Genomic DNA, 20,163 nt, shown 5'->3' on the forward strand with positions numbered 1-20,163 from the left:
TATGTTGTGGTCAAGCAGCATAATAGGACTGATGGAGGACCGGCTTCTCGGTCCTCCATCAGCCCCGGCTCCATGGTAGGGGGGGTGGGGTGGCGATCCTAGTCCGGGACAGCTATGCCTTCAGGGCTCTCCCAGCACCATCGATCCCAGGAGTTGAATGTGTCGGCCTGACGTGGGAATCGGTCGAGAACGTGGCCATCTGGGCGGTGTACCGTTCACCCACTGCCCCGCCCGATGCCCTGCTGGGCCTGCTGGAGGTGGCGGCCGCCTGGACATTGCAGTTCCCCAAATTATTAATTTTGGGGGACTTTAATGTCCATGCGGATTCGTCGGCTCCAGGACTTGGCCTGGACCTGGTGTCGGCCATGGCGACACTGGGGTTCTCGCAGTTTGTTGCTGGTCCCACTCATCAGGCTGGCCACACCCTGGATTTGATCTTTGGTGCTGGTGTTGAGATCGATCTGGTGGCTAACAACATCGTTCCGTGGTCTGACCACCATACCCTGAAGGCTCGCCTACGGATGCCACCCCTCCCCTGTTTGGGTGACGGACGCATTTTAGTCCGCCCACGGAGACTTATGGAATCCGAAGGATTCCTGAATGCTCTGCGGGACCCGATGCCCTCCGGTGTCTCGTTGGAGGCCTTGGTAGAGGACTGGCAGTCCCGCCTGTTGGCCGCCATTGACGAGATAGCCCCTGAGCGCCCTCTCCGCCCTCGCCTCAAGCAGGCTCCGTGGTTTACCGCGGAGCTTCGGGAGAGGAAGAGGGAGGTGAGACGGCTAGAGCGAGTGTGGCGGAAGACCCGCGACGAAGCTACAAGAACATCTCATCGCACGCTTATGAGGGCGTATGAGATGGCGGTGAAAGCGGCAAAGTGTGACTACTTTGCTGCGGAAATCGCGTCCGCTAGCTCTCGCCCAGCCCAATTATTTAGGGTAGTTCGGACTCTTACTGCCCTCGAAGGAGGGCACCAAAATAGTAGACAATTGGAACTTGGCTGCGAGGCTTTTGCGAGCTATTTTGCGGATAAGATCTTGTCGCTCCGTCGTGACCTTACTGCCACAGTTGATACAGTTTGTGAACTAGAAGCTCCGTGGCCGTTACGGGGGATCAGGTTTGATGGCTTCAGGTGGCTCTCTTTATCCGAAGTGGACAAATTGCTAGGGTCAGTGAGGGCGACCACTTGCCCCCTTGATCCCTGTCCGTCGTGGTTGCTTAAGACCAGCGACCCACGGATAGGTGTTCCCCTGAGGGAGATTATAAACCTCTCCCTTACATCGGGAGAATTCCCTCAGCGGCTCAAGGAGGCAGTGGTTCGCCCTCTTCTGAAAAAACCATCGCTGAATCCGCGGGACCCCGCCAGCTACCGCCCGGTATCGCATCTTGCATTCCTGGGCAAGGTGGTTGAGAGGGCCGCCGCGGACCAGCTCCTAGCATTTTTGGAGGAAACTTCGGCCCTTGATCCATACCAGTCTGGCTTCCGTCCTGGCCATGGGGTGGAGACCGTGCTGGTCACCCTGACAGATGATCTCCGGTGCCAGCTAGACCGGGGCGGGTCGGCCATTCTCGTGTTATTAGACCTGTCAGCCGCATTTGATGTGGTTGACCACGAGCTCTTGGTTCACCGCCTCGCTGATACTGGGATTGGAAGGGTGGCTCTTAAATGGCTATCCTCCTTTCTAGAGAACAGGTCACAGAGGGTCGCTGTGGGGGAGGAGTTATCCGACTCCTTTGCACTCCCATGTGGGGTGCCACAGGGAGCGGTGCTCTCCCCCACGTTATTTAACATCTATATGCGTCCCCTGGCTCAGCTGGTACGGAGTTATGGGCTTGGGTGTCATCAGTACGCTGATGATACCCAGCTCTATCTCTTGATGGATGGCCGGCCAGATCTCCCCCCAGAAAAATTCGCCAGTTGTTTGGAAGCAGTGGCTGGATGGATCAGGAGGAGCCGCCTGAGACTCAACCCCTCCAAGACGGAGGTCCTTTGGCTAGGCCGAAGGGAGCAGGAACAGGAAGCGCGTCTTCCCTGCCTGGACGGGGTACAATTGTCATCTGTGCCCCAAGCCAGGAATTTGGGAGTGATTCTGGATACCTCACTTTCCATGGAGGCCCAGGTCACTAAGGTAGCTCGGACGGCGTTTCTCCATCTACGCCAAGCTCGGCTACTAGCGCCCTACCTGCCCCCGGAACACCTGGCCACTGTGATCCATGCAACGGTTACTTCTAGATTAGACTTCTGTAACTCGCTCTACGCGGGCCTACCCTTGTCTCTAACCCGGAAGTTACAGCTGGTACAGAATGCAGCTGCATGGGTCCTCACTAAATCATTTTGGAGGTCCCATGTTCAGCCTCTGCTGAAGCAGCTGCACTGGTTGCCAGTTTGTTTCCGGATTAGGTTCAAGGTTTTGGTATTAACCTTTAAGACTATACGCGGCTTGGGTCCTGCATACTTGAGGGACCGCCTATCTCCTTATGCCCCCCGCAGGGTACTTCGCTCTGCGGGTAAGAATCTGCTGATGATCCCAGGACCCCGGGAGGCACGCCTGGCCTCGACAAGGGCCAGGGCCTTTTCGGTCCTGGCCCCTACCTGGTGGAACGAGCTCCCTGAAGAGCTGCGGGCCCTGTCGGAGCTCTGTGAGTTCCGCAGAGCCTGCAAAACGGAGCTCTTCCGCCAGGCGTTTGTCTAAGGCCGGGTGATGGCCCGGGGCTAAGATCGGACCCCTCTCCCCGGAGGAGGGAGGCCAGTACTAGACTGACCTGGTTCCCCAGATTGTTCCACCCTATGCCCAATTATCCATCCGTTCCCTTCTGCTCATCCAGTGGGCCTGTACGGGAATAGTTTTTTAATCGCCATCATTGTGACTCAGTCATTATTTTAATGGGGTTTTAATGGGGAATTTTAATGGTTAATATATTGTATTTGTATTAAAACATTGTGAACCGCCGCGAGCCGGTTTCCGAGAGCGGCGGTCATACAAATCAAATAAAAAAATAAATAAATAAATAAATAAATATGATGTCGATAATAAATTTATTTTGCTCTCATAATACTAGAACTTAGGGTCACAAGATAAAGGTTTGATGGGTGATAGTTCAGATTTTTCCATGCAGCATTAATTAAATTGTGCAGTTCACATCCACAGTATTAGTAGTGATTATAGGCATCTCCTTTGATAATTGCAGAATAGAGCAGTAGAAAGGATAGAAGAAAAGAATTATAAGAATATTTTATTTTGTTAATTTCACAAATTGTATAAATTTCAGTTTTCTTTTCAATGCATCTAAATTGACCACTACTTTATATATGTATATGTATATAAAATTTACAAAATAATGCAAAAGGGTGGGGATGGGAAATGAAATACTAAAATGCTTACTAATGGGGGGGAGTTTTATTTTCTTCTTTTTTGGCAGCTTGCAGTATGGCTGATGAAACATCCAAGGTTTTTCAGTTCTGTGACTTAGTTTTTGCTGAACCCTCACACTAGATTATGACAAAATATATATAATGAAAATTTCAATATGTAAATAATAAAATAAATGGTGAGTCTCCGGTAGTTATATAGAAATTAATTAAAAATTAACTTCCAAAAACCCAACATAGCATGGTTTTGATAGTGTTTTCTTTTCAATTAATACTTCTTTTTGACCCTGTTTTACATTAAGTGTCTTGTGTGCTTTGCATCTTGAGTTCAGATTAGTCCTGTCTTTCAGGTCAGTTTCTGCTGGAAGAATCGCGCTTGATAGAAGCAGCAGAGATGGCAAAGAAAGCTGCGGAGTTGGATAACACAGAGTTTGATGTAGTTTTCAATGCAGCCCACATGCTCAGGTATGTTATGTGTTTGGGTGTCTTAAAGTTGATTCACACATTCTAAAGTCCACTCATAACCTCCACTAGGATAAAACATGTTCCTGGGGGCTCAATTTGGATTGGGACCACAGCATTCAGGAATCAGGATTTGAGTAACCGGTTGCAGTTCTTGGATATAATTTTCTTTGAATTGTCAGGTGTGTGCAAACTAAGTCAAAGCCAAAACGGAAGTGTTTATCTCCAAACACTTACAGCATCATTGAAAACATTTCTTCCTTTGACAGCAAGTTGGCAATGATATTAAAAAAAAAAACAGATAAAGAACTATTTAGAAAGGAAGCCAAGGTTCATGTGCAGTGATGCTCACAAACAGCCAATCTGATTTGCAGGATTGTGACATCATGTAATTCACTATGTGATCCCTAATTTGTTGGGATCATCCATGTGACTATCTAGGAAGCACCACTGTCACTAGTTACTGATTTTGTTTATCCTCATTACAATCTCATAGTTAAACCTAATTATCTACACAGCTTGAGATTTGCATTGTGATTAACTGAGGTAGAAGATGTAATGAGAGTAACAAGAGGAAGAGGAAGTTGGCATTCTCTGCAGTTGATGTCTCCTAACAGTCTAGGCTAAAGAATATTTTTCTTCCTAGTGCATTAGATGAGTACCATAGAGCATATATTGAGGCATCCTTGACTGCATTCCACAGGTCTCTTAAACAAGGGGCATCTCGGAAGGAAAAAAGAAGACACAAACTTCATAAGAAGGTTCAAATTATTTATTTGTTCACATGCTCTTAAGTTGCTTCACCACATGGATCAGGTGATCTAATGGGGAACACTTGAATTCCTGAACAAATAGAATAAAACAGACATCCACTTTAATAGTTTCTCTAATAAGTGTGTAGAATATAGCTTCGGAACAAATAAACAGTCATTGTTTCTAGCAGCCAGTCACACATTTTTCAGCCAACACCAAAATGACACTGAAAATATTGTGAGTAGTTTTGTCTTGGTCATGAAAATGGACACTGGGATTTCTCAGTGAGCATACTGTGTTCCAGGGGTGGCTTAATTGTGGCTCTCCAGCACCGGCAGGGGCTCATTGGAATTATAGTCCATAGACATCTGAACAGCCACAATTTGGCCACCCTGCTGTACCCTTTCTGCAGATTTGTGTAGTTTGTTTGCATTGTTATATCAGCTTAATAAACTGTCAATATCATCAGTGTCTCATTCTGAAAATTCGTGTCAAAAACCTAGTAAAAGTCTATTTATAATGTATTACAAAGAGAAGACTCTTGCGAGTCCCTTGGACTGCAAGGCGAACAAACTGGTCAGTCCTAGAGATCAGCCCTGACTGCTCTCTAGAAAGCCAGATCCTGAAGATGAAGCTTGAATACTTTGGCCACCTCATGATAAGGAAGGACTCCCTGGAGAAGAGCCTAATGCTGGGAGCGATTGAGGGCAAAAGAAGAAGGGGACGACAGAGAATGAGATTGCTGGATGGAATCACTGAAGCAGTAGGTGCAAACTTAAATGGACTCCGGGGAATGGCAGAGGACAGGAAAACCTGGAGGATCATTGTCCATGGGGTCGCGATGGGTCGGACATGACTTTGCACCTAACAACAACAACAAGGAAAAAACACCCTTGTGTATTTCTTGCATGAATAATTTACTACTTTGGGTGGAGGGTGATGACTTCAGCTTGTTTGTACAAGAAGCTAAAGTTCAGTTGTGAGACTGATATATATTATACAAATTTGTATCAGTTGTTTGGAATGTGCTGTGGATCTACTTTTCACCTTGTCAAAAAGTCAAGTGGAAGTTCAGAATGTAAATTAACGTCAAAAACCTGAATAGTGAAAGGGATTCACATGAATTGTTTAATGTTTAGGTGGTTTTATTTATACGTTAGATCAAAAAGTATAGCTATAAAATCATAGAAGCCTTTATTAAACAAAAATATCAAAGTGTGATGCTACTGTTTCTCAACATATCCTTAGGTCTATACACTTCTGAAGACAATATTTCCTTCTCTTTAACCCCTGAGAGCTGGTGTAGTATAGTGGTTAAAGAACGATGGACTGTGTTCTGGAGCAATAGGTTTGATTCCTCTCTCCTTCACAGGCAGCCAGCTGGGTGACCTTGGACTAATTGTAGTTTTTCAGCCTCACCTACCTCATAGGAGATCTGTTATAGGGACAGGAAGGGAAAAGTGTCTGTAAGCCATTTTGAGACTCCTTTTGGTAGTGGAAAGTAGGGTATAAAAAAACAGCTCTTCTCTGAAGAAATCTGCACTCTTCAGTTTACACCATATCAAAACATCAGTTTTGGCATCTGCAAGGGACTCAAATAATGTTCCTTTTAAAGCTTTGAGTTTTGGAAACAAGAAGAAATCTGAAGGAGCAAGATCAGGGCTGTAGGGTCGATGGTTTCCCAAAAGCCTTTGCTACTCTCAGAGAATGAGTAGCTACATTGTTGTGATGGGAAAAAATTCCTCACAGCAACTTTCCTGACCTTTTTCTTACCAGTGCTGTTTTCATTTATCTTAAAACTCTTCATAATAAGCCCCCGTGATTGTCCTGTTTCCTTCAAGAAAATAGATTTGTTTGGAATAAACTCATGCATGATTGAGCTGGAATCCTAGTAGCAATACTTTTTGACTTCCCCTCATACCTAATTAAAATGTATTACTGTTAATTCTTATTAATGGTCTGAACAAATAATTTGTTATTCTTTATCTGCAGACTCTGTTCTCAGAGAAAGTTCATATGTGCAATTTTTTCTCTCTGTTCCAATAGACAAGCTAGTCTCAACGAAGCAGCTGAAAAGTACTATAAAATGGCAGCTGAATTGAGACCTAATGTAAGTATTTTCCTGGAGATATTCACAAGTTAAAGTAATGTGCTTACATTATTTACCCAAAATTAACAGTGCAATCCTATGAGGAGTTACTCCAGTCTAGGCCCAGTGCATAGGTTTGGTCTAACACTTCAATGTGGGAATGGATATTTTATATATAAATAGTATTTTGAGGTATTTGAGGTTCTTTGCCAGTTAGCATGAATTGCTGTGAAGTGCAGCTGCATTGGTTGCCAGTTGTGGCTCAGTTTTGGTATTAACCTTTAAGGCCATCCACAACTTGGGCCCTACCTATCTCGAGGACCATTTATCTCCTTATGTCCCTTGTTAGGCTCTTTGCTTGTCAGATGCTAATTTAACAAATTAGCGTATGGAAGTGCGCCTGCCTTGACCCAGGCCAGGGCCTTTTTGGTCCTGGCCCCAACCTGGTGGAATAAGTTCATGGGAGAGCTGAGGGCCCTGACGGAGCTGTCAAAGTTCTTCAGGGCCTGCAAAATGGAGCTCTTCTGCTGAGTTCTTGGTTGAGATCAGGGCTAGGAACCTCTCCTCATGCTATGCTGTAACATGTGAACCCCATACTCTGAAGCAGTCGGCTGTTTGGTTGTTGAGTAAGGGCAGCCTATCTTATGCTTGTTATAGAAGGGGTTGGTCGGTTTTATGGGGGGGTTTATGCGTATGTGTAACCCACCACAAGTCTTCAAAGAGCAGCGGGCTACAAATAAATAAATAACAATATTCTTATCTCTAGTGATCATGTTGGTAAATGGCATTCCTTGTGAGGTTGTGAGTGGTGTGAGGTTTCCCTCCTACCTTGCTAGTAACTGTTAATCTGTTAATATTATTCATTACAGTTAATGTAATTCTCCAGAAATTTTTTCCATCAAATATTTTGCTGTAGCACAAATGCGTTGATGTTCAGTTTTGCTTTGTGTGTCTTAGAAACTGTAGAAAAGTTTTCAGAATTCATGTAAAACTATGAGGGATCAGCATATAAAAACTAATTTCTGGCCAAGTTGGGGAAAATACAAATCTTTATAGTGTAGGCGATGCATAGTATAAACATTTGCATGGACTATTAAAGTCTAAACCCACTTTAATGAATGGACGGACTAGAGTAATTCAGCATAGAATTGTACTGCTTTCAATATACACCTATAATATAGAACAAACACAATGTTGGAAATCCCTGTATCATACTGTATTTTCCTGCTTGGTTTACACTTGGTAGAAATCTAAATTTGTCTGTATGACAATGGTAGCTAATTCCTCCAGTTCAGCCATTCAGAAAGCATGCTGAGCACCTTCAAATTAATGGATGCTGAAGTCTAGAGTCCTAGCAGGTTGAAATGAATACATTCCATCACACTTTCATGGCTTCTCTCGGCAGAAAGGTGTATTTTCCTCTTCCCTAGAAAGTTTAGTGTTACCAGAATATATTGGATAGACAAGGTATTAATTCTGTGTGATAACAGCAGAAGCCTCCCAAAGAAAACTTACTGGAGCAGTTATGTTACTACAACTTGATAATATTTCTGAAGGTTCTTCTCTCAGAAATAATACATTACTAGTAATTGCTGTGTTATGCACAGAAACTGAGAAAGGAGTTAATTTAAAAGTGCATTTCAGGCTAGCTTCACTGAGAAAGAATCAAATTAACTCAATTTGATGACCTTTTTCAATATATGACTTGTTTCTTTCAAATTAAATTCTGTCTCTGTGTTGGAAGAAACAGTATTTATGGAGAGATGCAATACTTCAGAACCTATTTCTTTTTAAATGTCTGAAGTTTTTAAGAAGTGATCTCACAAGAGGGCTACTAAAATTACCCACACATCTGCTCTTAAAAAGGAAGGTCACTTTGATGTCTAGTCTCTGATGTATCAAATAAAAGCATACCAGATATTGGGCTTTTTAGCCTGCAACCTTGGTACATTCCTTATGAAGATCCCATGGCCTGTAGCTGCCATCCCAGTCTTGTATCAACCCACTTGCAATCAGTGGCTTTTGACAGCTCTAAACCCTATATCTTCAGCACCTTGTCAGATACAGCTGTTTCCACTTCAGCACTTCAAAAAGCTTTGGTTTAAAGAGCGTAACAACCCACACATGCACACAAATACACAAAGAAGAGGGGATGGGAGCACAGCACCTTTAGGCCAGAAAATTATAGATTTTACTTTACAGCCCTGGTAAATGGATGGGAATTGAAAAGCAATTCTTTAACTCTAGGATTTCTGGAAGTGTGACAAGTATATGGCCAGTGTATTTGCAGTAGTTAATTATATGAGTCTTATGAACCAAGTGTTATTTAAGGACCTTCAGAGGAGGCAAATCTACATTTCAAAAAGGAAGGTTTATAAAATAAAGTTCTCTATAGGGAATTGCCTAATGAAGAAAATTAACTTTCTTCCAGAATATATTACCAGAAAATGGTTCTGTTTAAATTTGAAACACCAGTTAAATACCTCCCAACACTGATCATCTATCTTTATAACCTATGCCATATTCTATTGCATTTTAAATCTAAAGACTTGAAACCTGACATTGCTTTCTTCTGTCCTGGCACAAATCTCATCTCCCTATATGGGAATACAGTTAAATTATGCTTCATTAGATTCCCCATCATTCCATCCCCTTTAGGATTTAATTTCTTCTACAACTGGTAATTCAGTTCAACAATCTTCAGTCAAAATTTGCAAACTTCAAGAAGAAGAATCCCAAGGATTGTTTTCATCTTCCTATTTTTAAAGCATTTTTCCATCATTGTCTGTATAGAGAATCCTAATAATGTCATAGGCGTGCTTTTACCTTGATCCCCAAATCATGGGTTCATGTAAGTGTAGCCATGGCAGTTTTTACAGAAGTGGTACACTGGATCCAGACTTCTGTGAGAGATTGTTCATTAGAAGGTAAGAAATTTGATTATATGAGCAGATGGACAAGGGAGCCTTTTCTTAGCCAATCTTAAATCAAATTTATTTTCTCCTTCAGTAGGGGGGAGATCATCCAAGCTGGTTAGGTCATCTACTCTTGCTCCTGGAAGGACAATGTAATTTTTTTACTACTGTCCTAGGGCAGAATGAGAAAACCTCTTCAATTTGGATAGCCTTGCACCTCCAAGCAGGACATTTCAGCCTAGGTTCCATGCCTAAAATAAACAACAACAGACATGGATGAAGACTGAACCTCCAAGAAGGCTCCCAATGCAAGATTAAAGAAGAAGGAGACCACAATGAGGGAAAAACCTCTCCAACCCAATTATCCAGTCACAGGAGAGGAACCAGAAAGAAATCCAGTGCTGGAAGCTGCTACTATGGGCAGGGCAAGATGTTCCAAAGCTTTAGAGCTCACATTTGCCATGTTGCTGCCAGATGCTGCATGAGAATGCCAGTTGAATTCAGTGGCCCACATGGAGCAGACCATGTCTAAAATCATTCAACGGGACCTTGAAGCTTTGGGATTGGCAGGAAGCATGCTTGTCAGTGAGGAAAGTAAGTGACACCCTCCAAGGATCATCTTAGACCAGACACGAGTGTGGCAGTGGTGGGAGTCAGGGACAACAGTGCAGTGCCCTTTTCCCTAGGCTGTACAGGCCTTAGGTTCACTGGCGGAAAGCTCCAATATGGTGGCCATGCCATTTTTCCTGTTTTTTTAATCTGGTGTGGATCAGCTTGGGATCTCCCTTTCAGCCCACACTTCCACCATTGAAACTCCCCAAGAACCAGCCACCCAGGGCAGGGGACAGCATGGGAATGGAGAGGCAGCCAATAAACAATTGTGGAAGCAACAAGAATGCATTAGGAGGTCCCCTGCCCCCAGATCTTCATCAGCCCCCCTTCCTTAAGCACAGGTATTGTAGGAAAAGGGGACACAATAGCTATATGGCGGAGGCAGATGATGAAGGGGATCATTTTTCAGCCATAATGGATTTTTTTGGGGGGGGAGGGGGAGAGCCACTTCTAAACAGGAACCAGCCCTGAAACACAGAGGACTCCGACTGAGGTTGAGGAATGCCACTTTGCAAAAGTTGGAAACAGAGGAATGAGAGTAGTCAGGAGAAGATTCTGATACCCAAGCAAGTTCATCTAGGTTGTCCCAAGCTGATCATTTTTGGAGACTCCTAAAGAAGATTATATCTACTCTGAATTACCAGATGGACAGTCCAGAATTATTTTTATTGGCCAAGCTCCATGAGAGGGTTTTAAGAGACCATAAGTTTGCCCATTCCCATAGTTTTGTGATGAAGTCTTGAGGAGAGAATGGATTGTCCCTGGTTTGGGTTCTTCACTAAAGACCATTGCAAAAAATTCTATGCCTTACCAGAGGCAATCATGGAGGACCTGTATTATTCAGCCCTAGTGGAAGCTTCAGTAGTTGCTTTCCTTTTGGATACTTCCTTTCAAAAGATGGAGATAATGCCCTGAGAGACTCAGTGGACAGGAAGGATGAGATGGCACTCAAGAAATTGCATGAGACATCCTCTCTCACAATCAAGGTGTCAGTGGTCCTGTAAACTTTACCGGAGCCATAATTATCTGGGTCAACAATCTGTTTCAGGACACGGAACCTGATCGTCTCTAAAGATTAAAAGTAGCAGAATTTGCTGCTTATGCATCCCAGCATGCTATGTAGTTCTGAGTACGGTTGGGCACTTCGGCCACAGAAGCGGCCATTTGTGCCTGAAACAGCCAGCACCGCGACATGGGGGGAGGGGCACCGTGGCTCTGGCTGCTTTGAGCGAGAACAGCCGCTTCGGTGGCCAAAGCGCCCAACTCTACTTCTGAGCAGTGGTGCAGGCAGAAAACATTGTAGAAGAAATCTGTGGTTAAAACTCTTGAAGGTGGGACTCTTTATTGAAGACCAGTATATCCATGGAGAAATTTTCCAGTAGGCTGCCCTTTTGGGAAGGAACCTTAGACAAAGCTCTAGTAGAAACAACAACAAAAAGTTGTGCCAGCTATCCCTGCCTCAAGGGAAGAAGACAACAAAAGGGGGGACCTCTGGATCCGTTTATAGATTAAGACCCCATGACAGAAGATGGGAAGGCAAGCATTTCAGGAGCAACAATGGCTTTACTTACCAGGGTTCGAGAACAAACAGAGCCAGCCCAGCAAAAAGAGCCACCACCTGACTGCATGATTGAAGTTCCCGGATTGAATTAAAAGCATGGACTGCTACAGGAAGCAGTAGAGCACCTTCTAGCCCTTGGGACAGTTGAACTGATGCCCACTAGCTAAACTGAATAAAAAATACCTTATTGGTGTTATTCAGGTATAATTTAAGCTGATTACAGATCCTCTGATCAGACTGCCTAGTAGCATAGCTGAGCACAAATAACAGCTGGATTGGGGGGGGGGGGCTTTTATCCAGAGATATTCAGCTATATCGATCAGCTGTAACAGTGGGAGCTGAGAGTTCTTAGCTCCTGCTACCCAGCTCATCCTCTTGGGTATGCATGTTTTAGCAAGAAACCTCTCTACCTCACGTGGGTCCTGGAGATAGCTTCTGCTATTGTACAATTTAAATTGTTCTGCCGCAGAAGCCCCCCCAACGAGGTCTGCATAAGGCAAGAAGATCTTCTCCCATGGCACAATTTAAACTGTGTTGAAGGAGAATTTATCCCAGCTAGGTGTGCTCAGATCCTGGGAACAGCTTCTGATATGGCACAGTTTAAACCATAACCTTCTATTAAACCAGTAACCTTTTATTTCTCCTGGAGACACCTTCTGCTGCCGTGTGATTTAAATCATGCCGCACCAGAAGTTCTCCCAGTTATGTCTTCATGTAGTGGAGAGAGAACTCTGGGGACAGCTTCTCCTGTGGTGCAGTTTAAACCATACCACAGGAGAAGATCTGTAGGACAGCCACCTGGCCATCCTTTTCTACCTTTGTTGGACATTATAGGATTGGCCAGCAGAACTCCATTAAGGTGGCCTCTGGAAGAAAGCCATTACTGCAAGTAGTGGGATGAGACAGGAGAATACCACATCAAATGCATCCCACTCTGTCAGTTAGCTTTTGCATGACTTCCCCTCACTGAAGGAGAATGAAACATTGGCAGTTCCTTCTCTTCAGTGGGATGAAGTCATCCACTAACCATCCAAAAGCAGAAGGAAAAGAAAGTAGTAGAAGTAGTCTACAACCATTAATGGGAAGACTAAAAACATAAATGGAGCTAGGCTATGACTGGAGAAGTGGTCTCACTCTGCCATACAAAATTTACATAGCCCTGCCTGGAGCAAGAGGGGGTATAACCTAGCCACCTTGGTTGACTATACTCCACTGAAGAGAAGAAACCTTCAGGTTAAGTCCAATGTTCCATTCTCACGCACTCCATTTCCTGCAAAACATTTGCATGCTATTATAGTCCTGCCATAATAACATGTAGTTGTAACTCCCAACAATTATGGTTTTGTCCTATTTCTTACATTATAGAAATAGCCAGTTTATATTAAAAACATATACAGTTGAATATTGTGCGGATATTATTTCTTACAATTTTATTTTACATATACTTGCAAATCATGTTCTTCAGAGAAAATAACTTATGCTCTCTTGCGTACTTGGAAGTGCAGTTATACAGAATTGCCAGGGTCTTAGGCTAGTAGCATGTGATTATTTTGTAGTGCATTTTATTTTAAAATCCATGGATTAAGCCAGGATACTTGAGTAGCAGTTGTATACATAATAGACACATATCTGTGCTTTTGTTCTCTTCTGTTAGTCCTACAGTAACATAGCACTGGATATAGAACTGCCTACATCTTGTTCTCTCCTGAGCTGCCATTGTTTTTGCCTTTTGAATGGACTCCTTAAAGTCAATCAAAAGTAAAGTGCAGTGAAATACAGGATTCTCTGCAGCCTATTATTTCAGAAATGAAACCATCTGTTTGAACACAATTTAAAAAGAGTCCAGAAAGGTTTTTACCCTTTGTAGAGGATTTAAATCACCCTTCAGAAGTCCCATGATTTTGTATTCAATTAGAACAGATGATAAATGTGGGGAGTTTTTAATGCTTAGACCAGCAACTTCTTTACCATTGAGAAACCCCTGAAGCATTCTTCAGACTTCAAGAAACCCCAGAAGTGGCATGACTATACAGAATATGGTTGGAAATCATAGTTGTACACATACCCTTCCCATTCCCACCCCCTTCAGAACCATCCCTGGCCATTGGAAGGGGGGGTCAACATGACCATATAGGGTCATAAAAAGGTAAAGGTATCCCCTGTGCAAGCACCGAGTCATGTCTGACCCTTGGGGTGACACCCTCTAGGGTTTTCTTGGCAGACTCAATATGGGGTGGTTTGCCAGTGCCTTCCCCAGTCATTACCGTTTACCCCCCAGTAAGCTGGGTACTCATTTTACCAACCACAGAAGGATGGAAGGCTGAGTCAACCTTGAGCCGGCTGCTGGGATTGAATTCCCAGCCTCATGGGCAAAGCTTTCAGATGGCTGCCTTACCACTCTGCGCCACAAGAGGGTCTTATTATAGGGTCATATCACCTGATAAATATTTAATAAATTTTAAAAATTAATTAACTACCACCCATTTTGGAAACCCTTCCAGGGCTTACAGGAAACCCCAGGGTTTCATGAGACCCTGGTTGAGAAAGCCCGGCTTAGACAATACTTCCATAGAATTATAGAATTGGAAGGGGCCACACAGGCCATCTAGTTCAATCTTCAACACAAGATCAGCCCAAAGCTTCCTAAAGCATCAAAGAAAAGTGTGTATCCAACCTTTGTTTGAAGACTGCCAGTTAGGGGGAGCTCACCACCTCCTTAGGCAGCCTATTCCACTGCTGAACTACTCTGACTGTGAAAATTTTTTTCCTGATATCTAGCCTATATCATTGTAGTTGTAGTTTAAACCCATTACTGCTCGTCCTTTCCTCTGCAGCCAATGGAAACAGCATCCTGCCCTCCTCCAAATGACAACCTTTCAAATACTTAGAGGGCTATCATGTCCCCTCTCAACCTCCTTTTCTCCAGGCTGAACATTCCCAAGTCCCTCAACCTATCTTCATAGGGCTTGGTCCCTTGGCCCCAGATCATCCTCGTCGCTCTCCTCTGTACCCTTTCGATTTTATCCACATCCTTCTTGAAGTGAGGCCTCCAGAACTTCACACAGTACTCCAGGTGTGGTCTGACCAGTGCCGTATACAATGGGACTATGACATCTTGTGATTTTGATATGATACCCCTGTTGATACAGCCCAAAATGGCATTTGCCTTTTTTTACCGCTGCATCACACTGCCTGCTCATGTTTAGCTTACAATCCACAAGTACCCCAAGGTCTCGTTCACACAGTGTTACCTAGAAGTGTATCCACTCATTAACTAATGTACTTCCATGATCTTAAAGAAGAATTTTGAAGGGAAATTAGAAAGAGAAAAAGGACAAATGGACTCACAGTCCAGCTGTATCTGAAGAAGTGGGCAGTGGCTCACAAAAGCTCTTTCCCACCACAAATTTTGTCAGTCTTTAAGGTGCTACCAGACTCTTGCTCTTTTCTACTCCAGTAATTTCCCAAGCTGTAATTGGCAGCTGTGTATGGTTGAGTAAGCAGAAGTATCACCATGTGTTTGCGGCTGAAAGACATCCTGATCTCTGAGGCCTAATCCTTGCTGAAGAACTCTAAATAAGGTGATAACCATGAGTTTTGTAGCTTCATAATGAAGATTTTTTTTTGAGCATTTAGGCATATATAACAAAACTTTCCTGGCAATTTATTTTATTATTGGTTTTATATCCCACCTCTCTGCTGAGTAGACTTGGGGCAGATTGTGGCAGAACATCAAGACTCCATGTGCAAAACTTGCAAAACCCTCATAACTAATATACAATTGACTATTGTTTTTGTGACCTTCTAGGACTGTAAGAGACTGGATTACTCTAAACAATTGTGCTGGGTGCGAGCTAACAAATGCAATGGATGTCACTCTTTGTGACTCTCGCTGCCATTTCATAGGCTTTCATATGTGTCCTATAAGATGTTATTGATGCTAGGTCCCAATTCAGCCCTTAAACTTGCTGTAGTCATCTCAGCTCCTGTTTCCTTTTACACAGCTCCCTGGTGTACCAGGGGGCCATCTTAGTTCAGGGGTTGAGAGGGATTGGGGAGTGATCTTGTTCATAGCTACAGAGCATTCAAGAATCCATTTGGATACTTAAGTTTCTGAAAGTGGGTATAAATCAACCCCCGCCTACACAGGATGGGTTTGGTATGCATAGCCAGGCCTTCAGGGCATAATAATCTGACAGTGACACTTCATTTAGTATCACCAGATTAATTTCCACCCCTGAATCAAAGATCAGATCCAGGATGTGGCCTGCTTATTGGGTGGGGCTGGCAACATACTGCAAGAATCCTAGTGCTGCCATGGATGACAACAGGTCTGAGCTTTGACTAGCTCTAGCAGCCAGGAACAGATTATCTGTCCCCCTTTTTTATGTGTGACAATGTTACCACCAATTTTTTTTCTTGCAATAGAAAATAGGCAGCTATGTCAGTCCTTTTACTGTCTATGCAACTATCTTCAGCCATGCAATAGATAAGCTTGATTTCATAGTGCATTGTGATTTGCCTGCTGCTCTGGCATTAGGCAACTGGTCAATTAAAAATAATTACTGCCTTAAACAAAGCAAAGGGTCAAATCAGCCACAATTGAAAAATATAATTGGAAATCCACATTAGATCCTCCATGTGATCTTATTACATGGAAAAGAAATTAGTTCAAAAGCTGATGACCTGGAGCTTAACTCCACCTGTGTGTGTGTATTGTAATTGCATACCAAATATATGGTCTTAAAATAGCACTGGAATATTCTAGTGTTATGCTTGGAAAAATATCATGCTCGGTAGCTCTTCTCTCTTTCTCGCCTTTCAGTTTATAGGCTTGGTCTCTGGCAAGCACTTTGGGTGTCTGCTGAACACTGTTTTGAGCTGGCACTATACACCTGTATAGTTGAGCACTGCTTGTGCCGAGAATCAAAGCATAGACCAAAATATACTTTCAATTCCTTTGCTAATTCATAATTAATATCTCATTTAACTTTTCCAGCCTACATTTGTATGCCTAGTTTTCTTTGTACCCAGTTGGGAGTACTTGTCACACACTTGAACATGCCAGTTAAATTCAGTAGGGTAAACTGCACAGTTGTGAAGAACCATGACATAGTCTTAAAGAGGCCTCAAATCTGTTATAAGCCCACATATTTCTGTGGAGCAAGTGCAAAAATACCTTTACCTGCTCAGTCTTGGGACCCCATAAATATATTCAGTAATTTCTCTGACACAAATAAGAGGTATTTTTTCAATCAAGTCAGAGCCATCCCCATACGATGTTTGAGGCAAGGGAGGTTCAGAGGGGGTTTGCCATTGCCAGTTACAAATCATTCATTCATTCATTCTCTGTATTGGCTGTATCTGTACAGGCATTATCTGTATTCCATAGCATTACAGCGTATAAGTGAGAAAAAGTTAAACAACTGGAGATATATAAACAACAGAACAGTTGCAATAAGATATGCTAAAAGAGCTAACTTTTAGAACTTACACCAAAAAAATTGCAACCGTGCATGGAATTTTAGGTGAATAATCTCTTTGAATGTGGGACTGCCTGCATGCATGAGACAGGGCTAGGTTGCCCCCCCCCTCCACTCTAGATATCTTTATTATAATACTAGTTGCAAGGCCTGTTGCATGCATGCAGAAATGCAGCGGGTGCTAGTGGGAGGCAGGTAGGGGAGGGAAGCAGGCCCGGGGGGGGGGGCACAGAGGAGGCTGCCAGCTGCTCAGCCAGCGGCCCTTCCGAAGGCCACAGGTTGAGGGCGTGCAGGGCGTGGTGTTGGCAGGCCCCAGGCCAGCCATGGCTGACCAGCCTCCACCTCTGCTGGCTCCAGTGCTCTGTCAGCAGTGCAGGCTGCTCTCCATGCTCCATGCTGCTGCCTGTACTGCCTTCCAGCAGTGCAGCTATGCCTTTTGAGTATGGGGGCGTCACCACCGCTGCTGGCTTCCTCACAACAGTGCCTGTTCACGGTGTCTCCACGGCGCTGCCATGGGCTGGCTCTTACCACCGCCGTCTTCCTCACAATGGCACCTCATAATGGCCACTGCAGCGTCCTCACCGACTGCATGGTCTCCTTATCAGCGGCACCGCTTCTTTGCCGGCACAGGCTCCCTTGTGCCGCTGACAGCTTCTTCATTGGCAGCCTCTTGCCAACACTGCTACTGCTGCATTTTCTGGGCCAGCTCCTTCCCACTGCTGCTGCCTTACTGCAGCGACCGATGGCTCTGGGGAGGGCTGCCTGTATAGAGGCCGGCACAATCAGGGTGCAGCCAGCTTCACACTGATTGGGCTGGATTTGAGCTCAGACACTGTCCAGGGACTGGACACACTCCACCCCCCCGGGCAGTTTCACAAATATATCTAGGAGAACCATGGATAAGGATGAACTTAAAGCAATGACTAGTGGGAAAGTTAACTCAGAAAGACAAAAGTACAAATTGTCAGAGTTTTGTTTTGTGGATTTTTTGGAAGCAGGCAAGCAGTAAAAAGTATTTTGGCCTATAACCCATTAAGTGTTTTACCCACAGTCATCTGCAAAAAGCAGATGGGTTACAAGAGAGGAGGAAATGGTTGGTAGATGAGAGGAAATCCTTCACTGATTCTTCAGCAGGGTATAGTCTGAATGGAGCTTCTTACCCAGACCCAGTTCGAATGAATCCCTCCTGTCTAAACTGAATTTGATTTACATTTTGACTTTGGGTGCTCTACAACAAGCATGATTGATTCGAGGTGACCCTACCTAGAGGAAGACGATCTGAATCGATCTGAATTCAGCAGAATCCTCAACGGAATAAAGTGTAGAATCAGCCCAGGATGCTGATGTTCTATGCTCATCAGTGTGTGGAGTTTGTGGTTAAACTGAAAATTCAAAATAGAACAGTTCTGTTTTCTTTCCTAAAACATAGGGCTCCATCAATAACAAAAGCAGACTCAGCTATTAGTCTGTCTACCATGCTGAAACAATGTAAACATGAGTGCACATGTTCTCTCTCTAGGTGAAGGGAGGGGGGGGGCTTTCTTTAAAAAGAGAAGAGCTTGTGCATTTGTTTTCAATAGCCAGCAAGGCTTGCTACCCATGGAAAACTATAACTGAGACTTTCTTTCATTAAGCCTGAGTCGCTTCATGTCATTAAAACAAACAAAACAAAATCATTCTAGCATTTATTTCTTACATCTAAATGAAGCCTTAGGTCCAAACTACATGATCCAGTTTTTAAATGTACACAGTGGCTGCAGGGAAAGACATTTTTGGAAGTCTGCAGGGGCTGATTTGATGTGAGGTGCAGGGAGAGAAGGGGCTCCACTATTTTCCTGATGAGGGGATTATTTGCTCCACTTTGGAATTGCATGTGCATTCTTTGGTGCCTATACAGCTCTAAAAGAGGAAAACAATTCCACGTGGGTCTGTTTTGGCTTGATAAAATAGTGCAGAAGGGAGACAGGAGCTTCCGCCCCCCCCCCCGGGGTCCTCAGCTGAATTAGGATCCTTCAGGTTTCAAAAATGCCTTTGCCTGCAGCTGCTCTGTGACACTGCATTGAATGTGAGTCCTCAGACCCAATTCATCAAAAAGTATTATGTCAGCCTGTACCTTATTAAAGTTTCCAATGCTGAGATTCCATAGCAGGTAAATGAACATTTTTCTTAATTTACTTTTATCAGTTGTTAATTTGTAAATAAGTGATCACAGCCAATTTAACGTCACCAAACTAATGGTAGTTGTGTTTCAGTTTTGTGCTTTCCTGTTTCTGAATTTTTTCAAAAACGCTGTCGCTGGTGGGAGTGCACCTAGTCCAGCATATATCTCAAATAAAGCTACATTCTCGGCACAAAGTTGATGCTTATTCCAATCAAATTGCATTTCTTCATAAAATTTGTTCTGATGCCCTGTGAAGTATCATGAGCTTGCCAACTTACCTTCTTTATGATCACATTATTAAAATAGTTGGCTCTGTGGAGATGCAGGCTCTGATCATGACCTTGTAACTTCTCATGTTAGACATGGTTCAGACATAACCATAGTTTAGCTATTATGGGATTTTTAGCCTTGTATGTTTTCTCTCTGTGCATGCCCAGTTAAAAAAGAATGTTCTAAATTCACAGCAGACTGTACCTTCACACTATGTCTGCACTATGAAGGTTTGCAATTCAGAATCAAAAATCTAAATCATGGTGAAGATACTATGATTCCTCAGGCTTGTTTGTGTGTTATGTCTGAGCTGTGTCCTTTGTTTCTTACTGAGAACACAGGGACAGACTATATGGGCCTGGCTGAATTATGTCCCCCACAATAGATTCATCATGAAGAAAAGAAAGGCTACAACAAAATTTGAATCCAATAGCTATTGGACTAAAAAATTGTTGGGATGCTTCAGACCAACACAGCTACCCACTTGAAT

General features: G+C 43.6%; 1 protein-coding gene across 2 annotated transcripts in view; it reads left to right on the top strand.

Annotated features, from left to right (window-relative positions):
* TMTC2 (transmembrane O-mannosyltransferase targeting cadherins 2) overlaps positions 1 to 20,163 on the top strand; it is a 240,892-nt gene that overhangs the window by 205,384 nt on the left and 15,345 nt on the right. For both annotated transcript variants that reach the window (XM_077338949.1, XM_077338950.1), the window contains exons 10-11: positions 3,718 to 3,832; positions 6,629 to 6,692. In XM_077338949.1, coding sequence (XP_077195064.1) covers positions 3,718 to 3,832; positions 6,629 to 6,692 — 179 coding nt within the window. The remainder of the gene's footprint in view (positions 1 to 3,717; positions 3,833 to 6,628; positions 6,693 to 20,163) is intronic.

The sequence above is a fragment of the Paroedura picta genome, chromosome 5 (genome assembly GCF_049243985.1).
Source record: "Paroedura picta isolate Pp20150507F chromosome 5, Ppicta_v3.0, whole genome shotgun sequence".
Lineage (NCBI taxonomy): Eukaryota > Metazoa > Chordata > Lepidosauria > Squamata > Gekkonidae > Paroedura > Paroedura picta.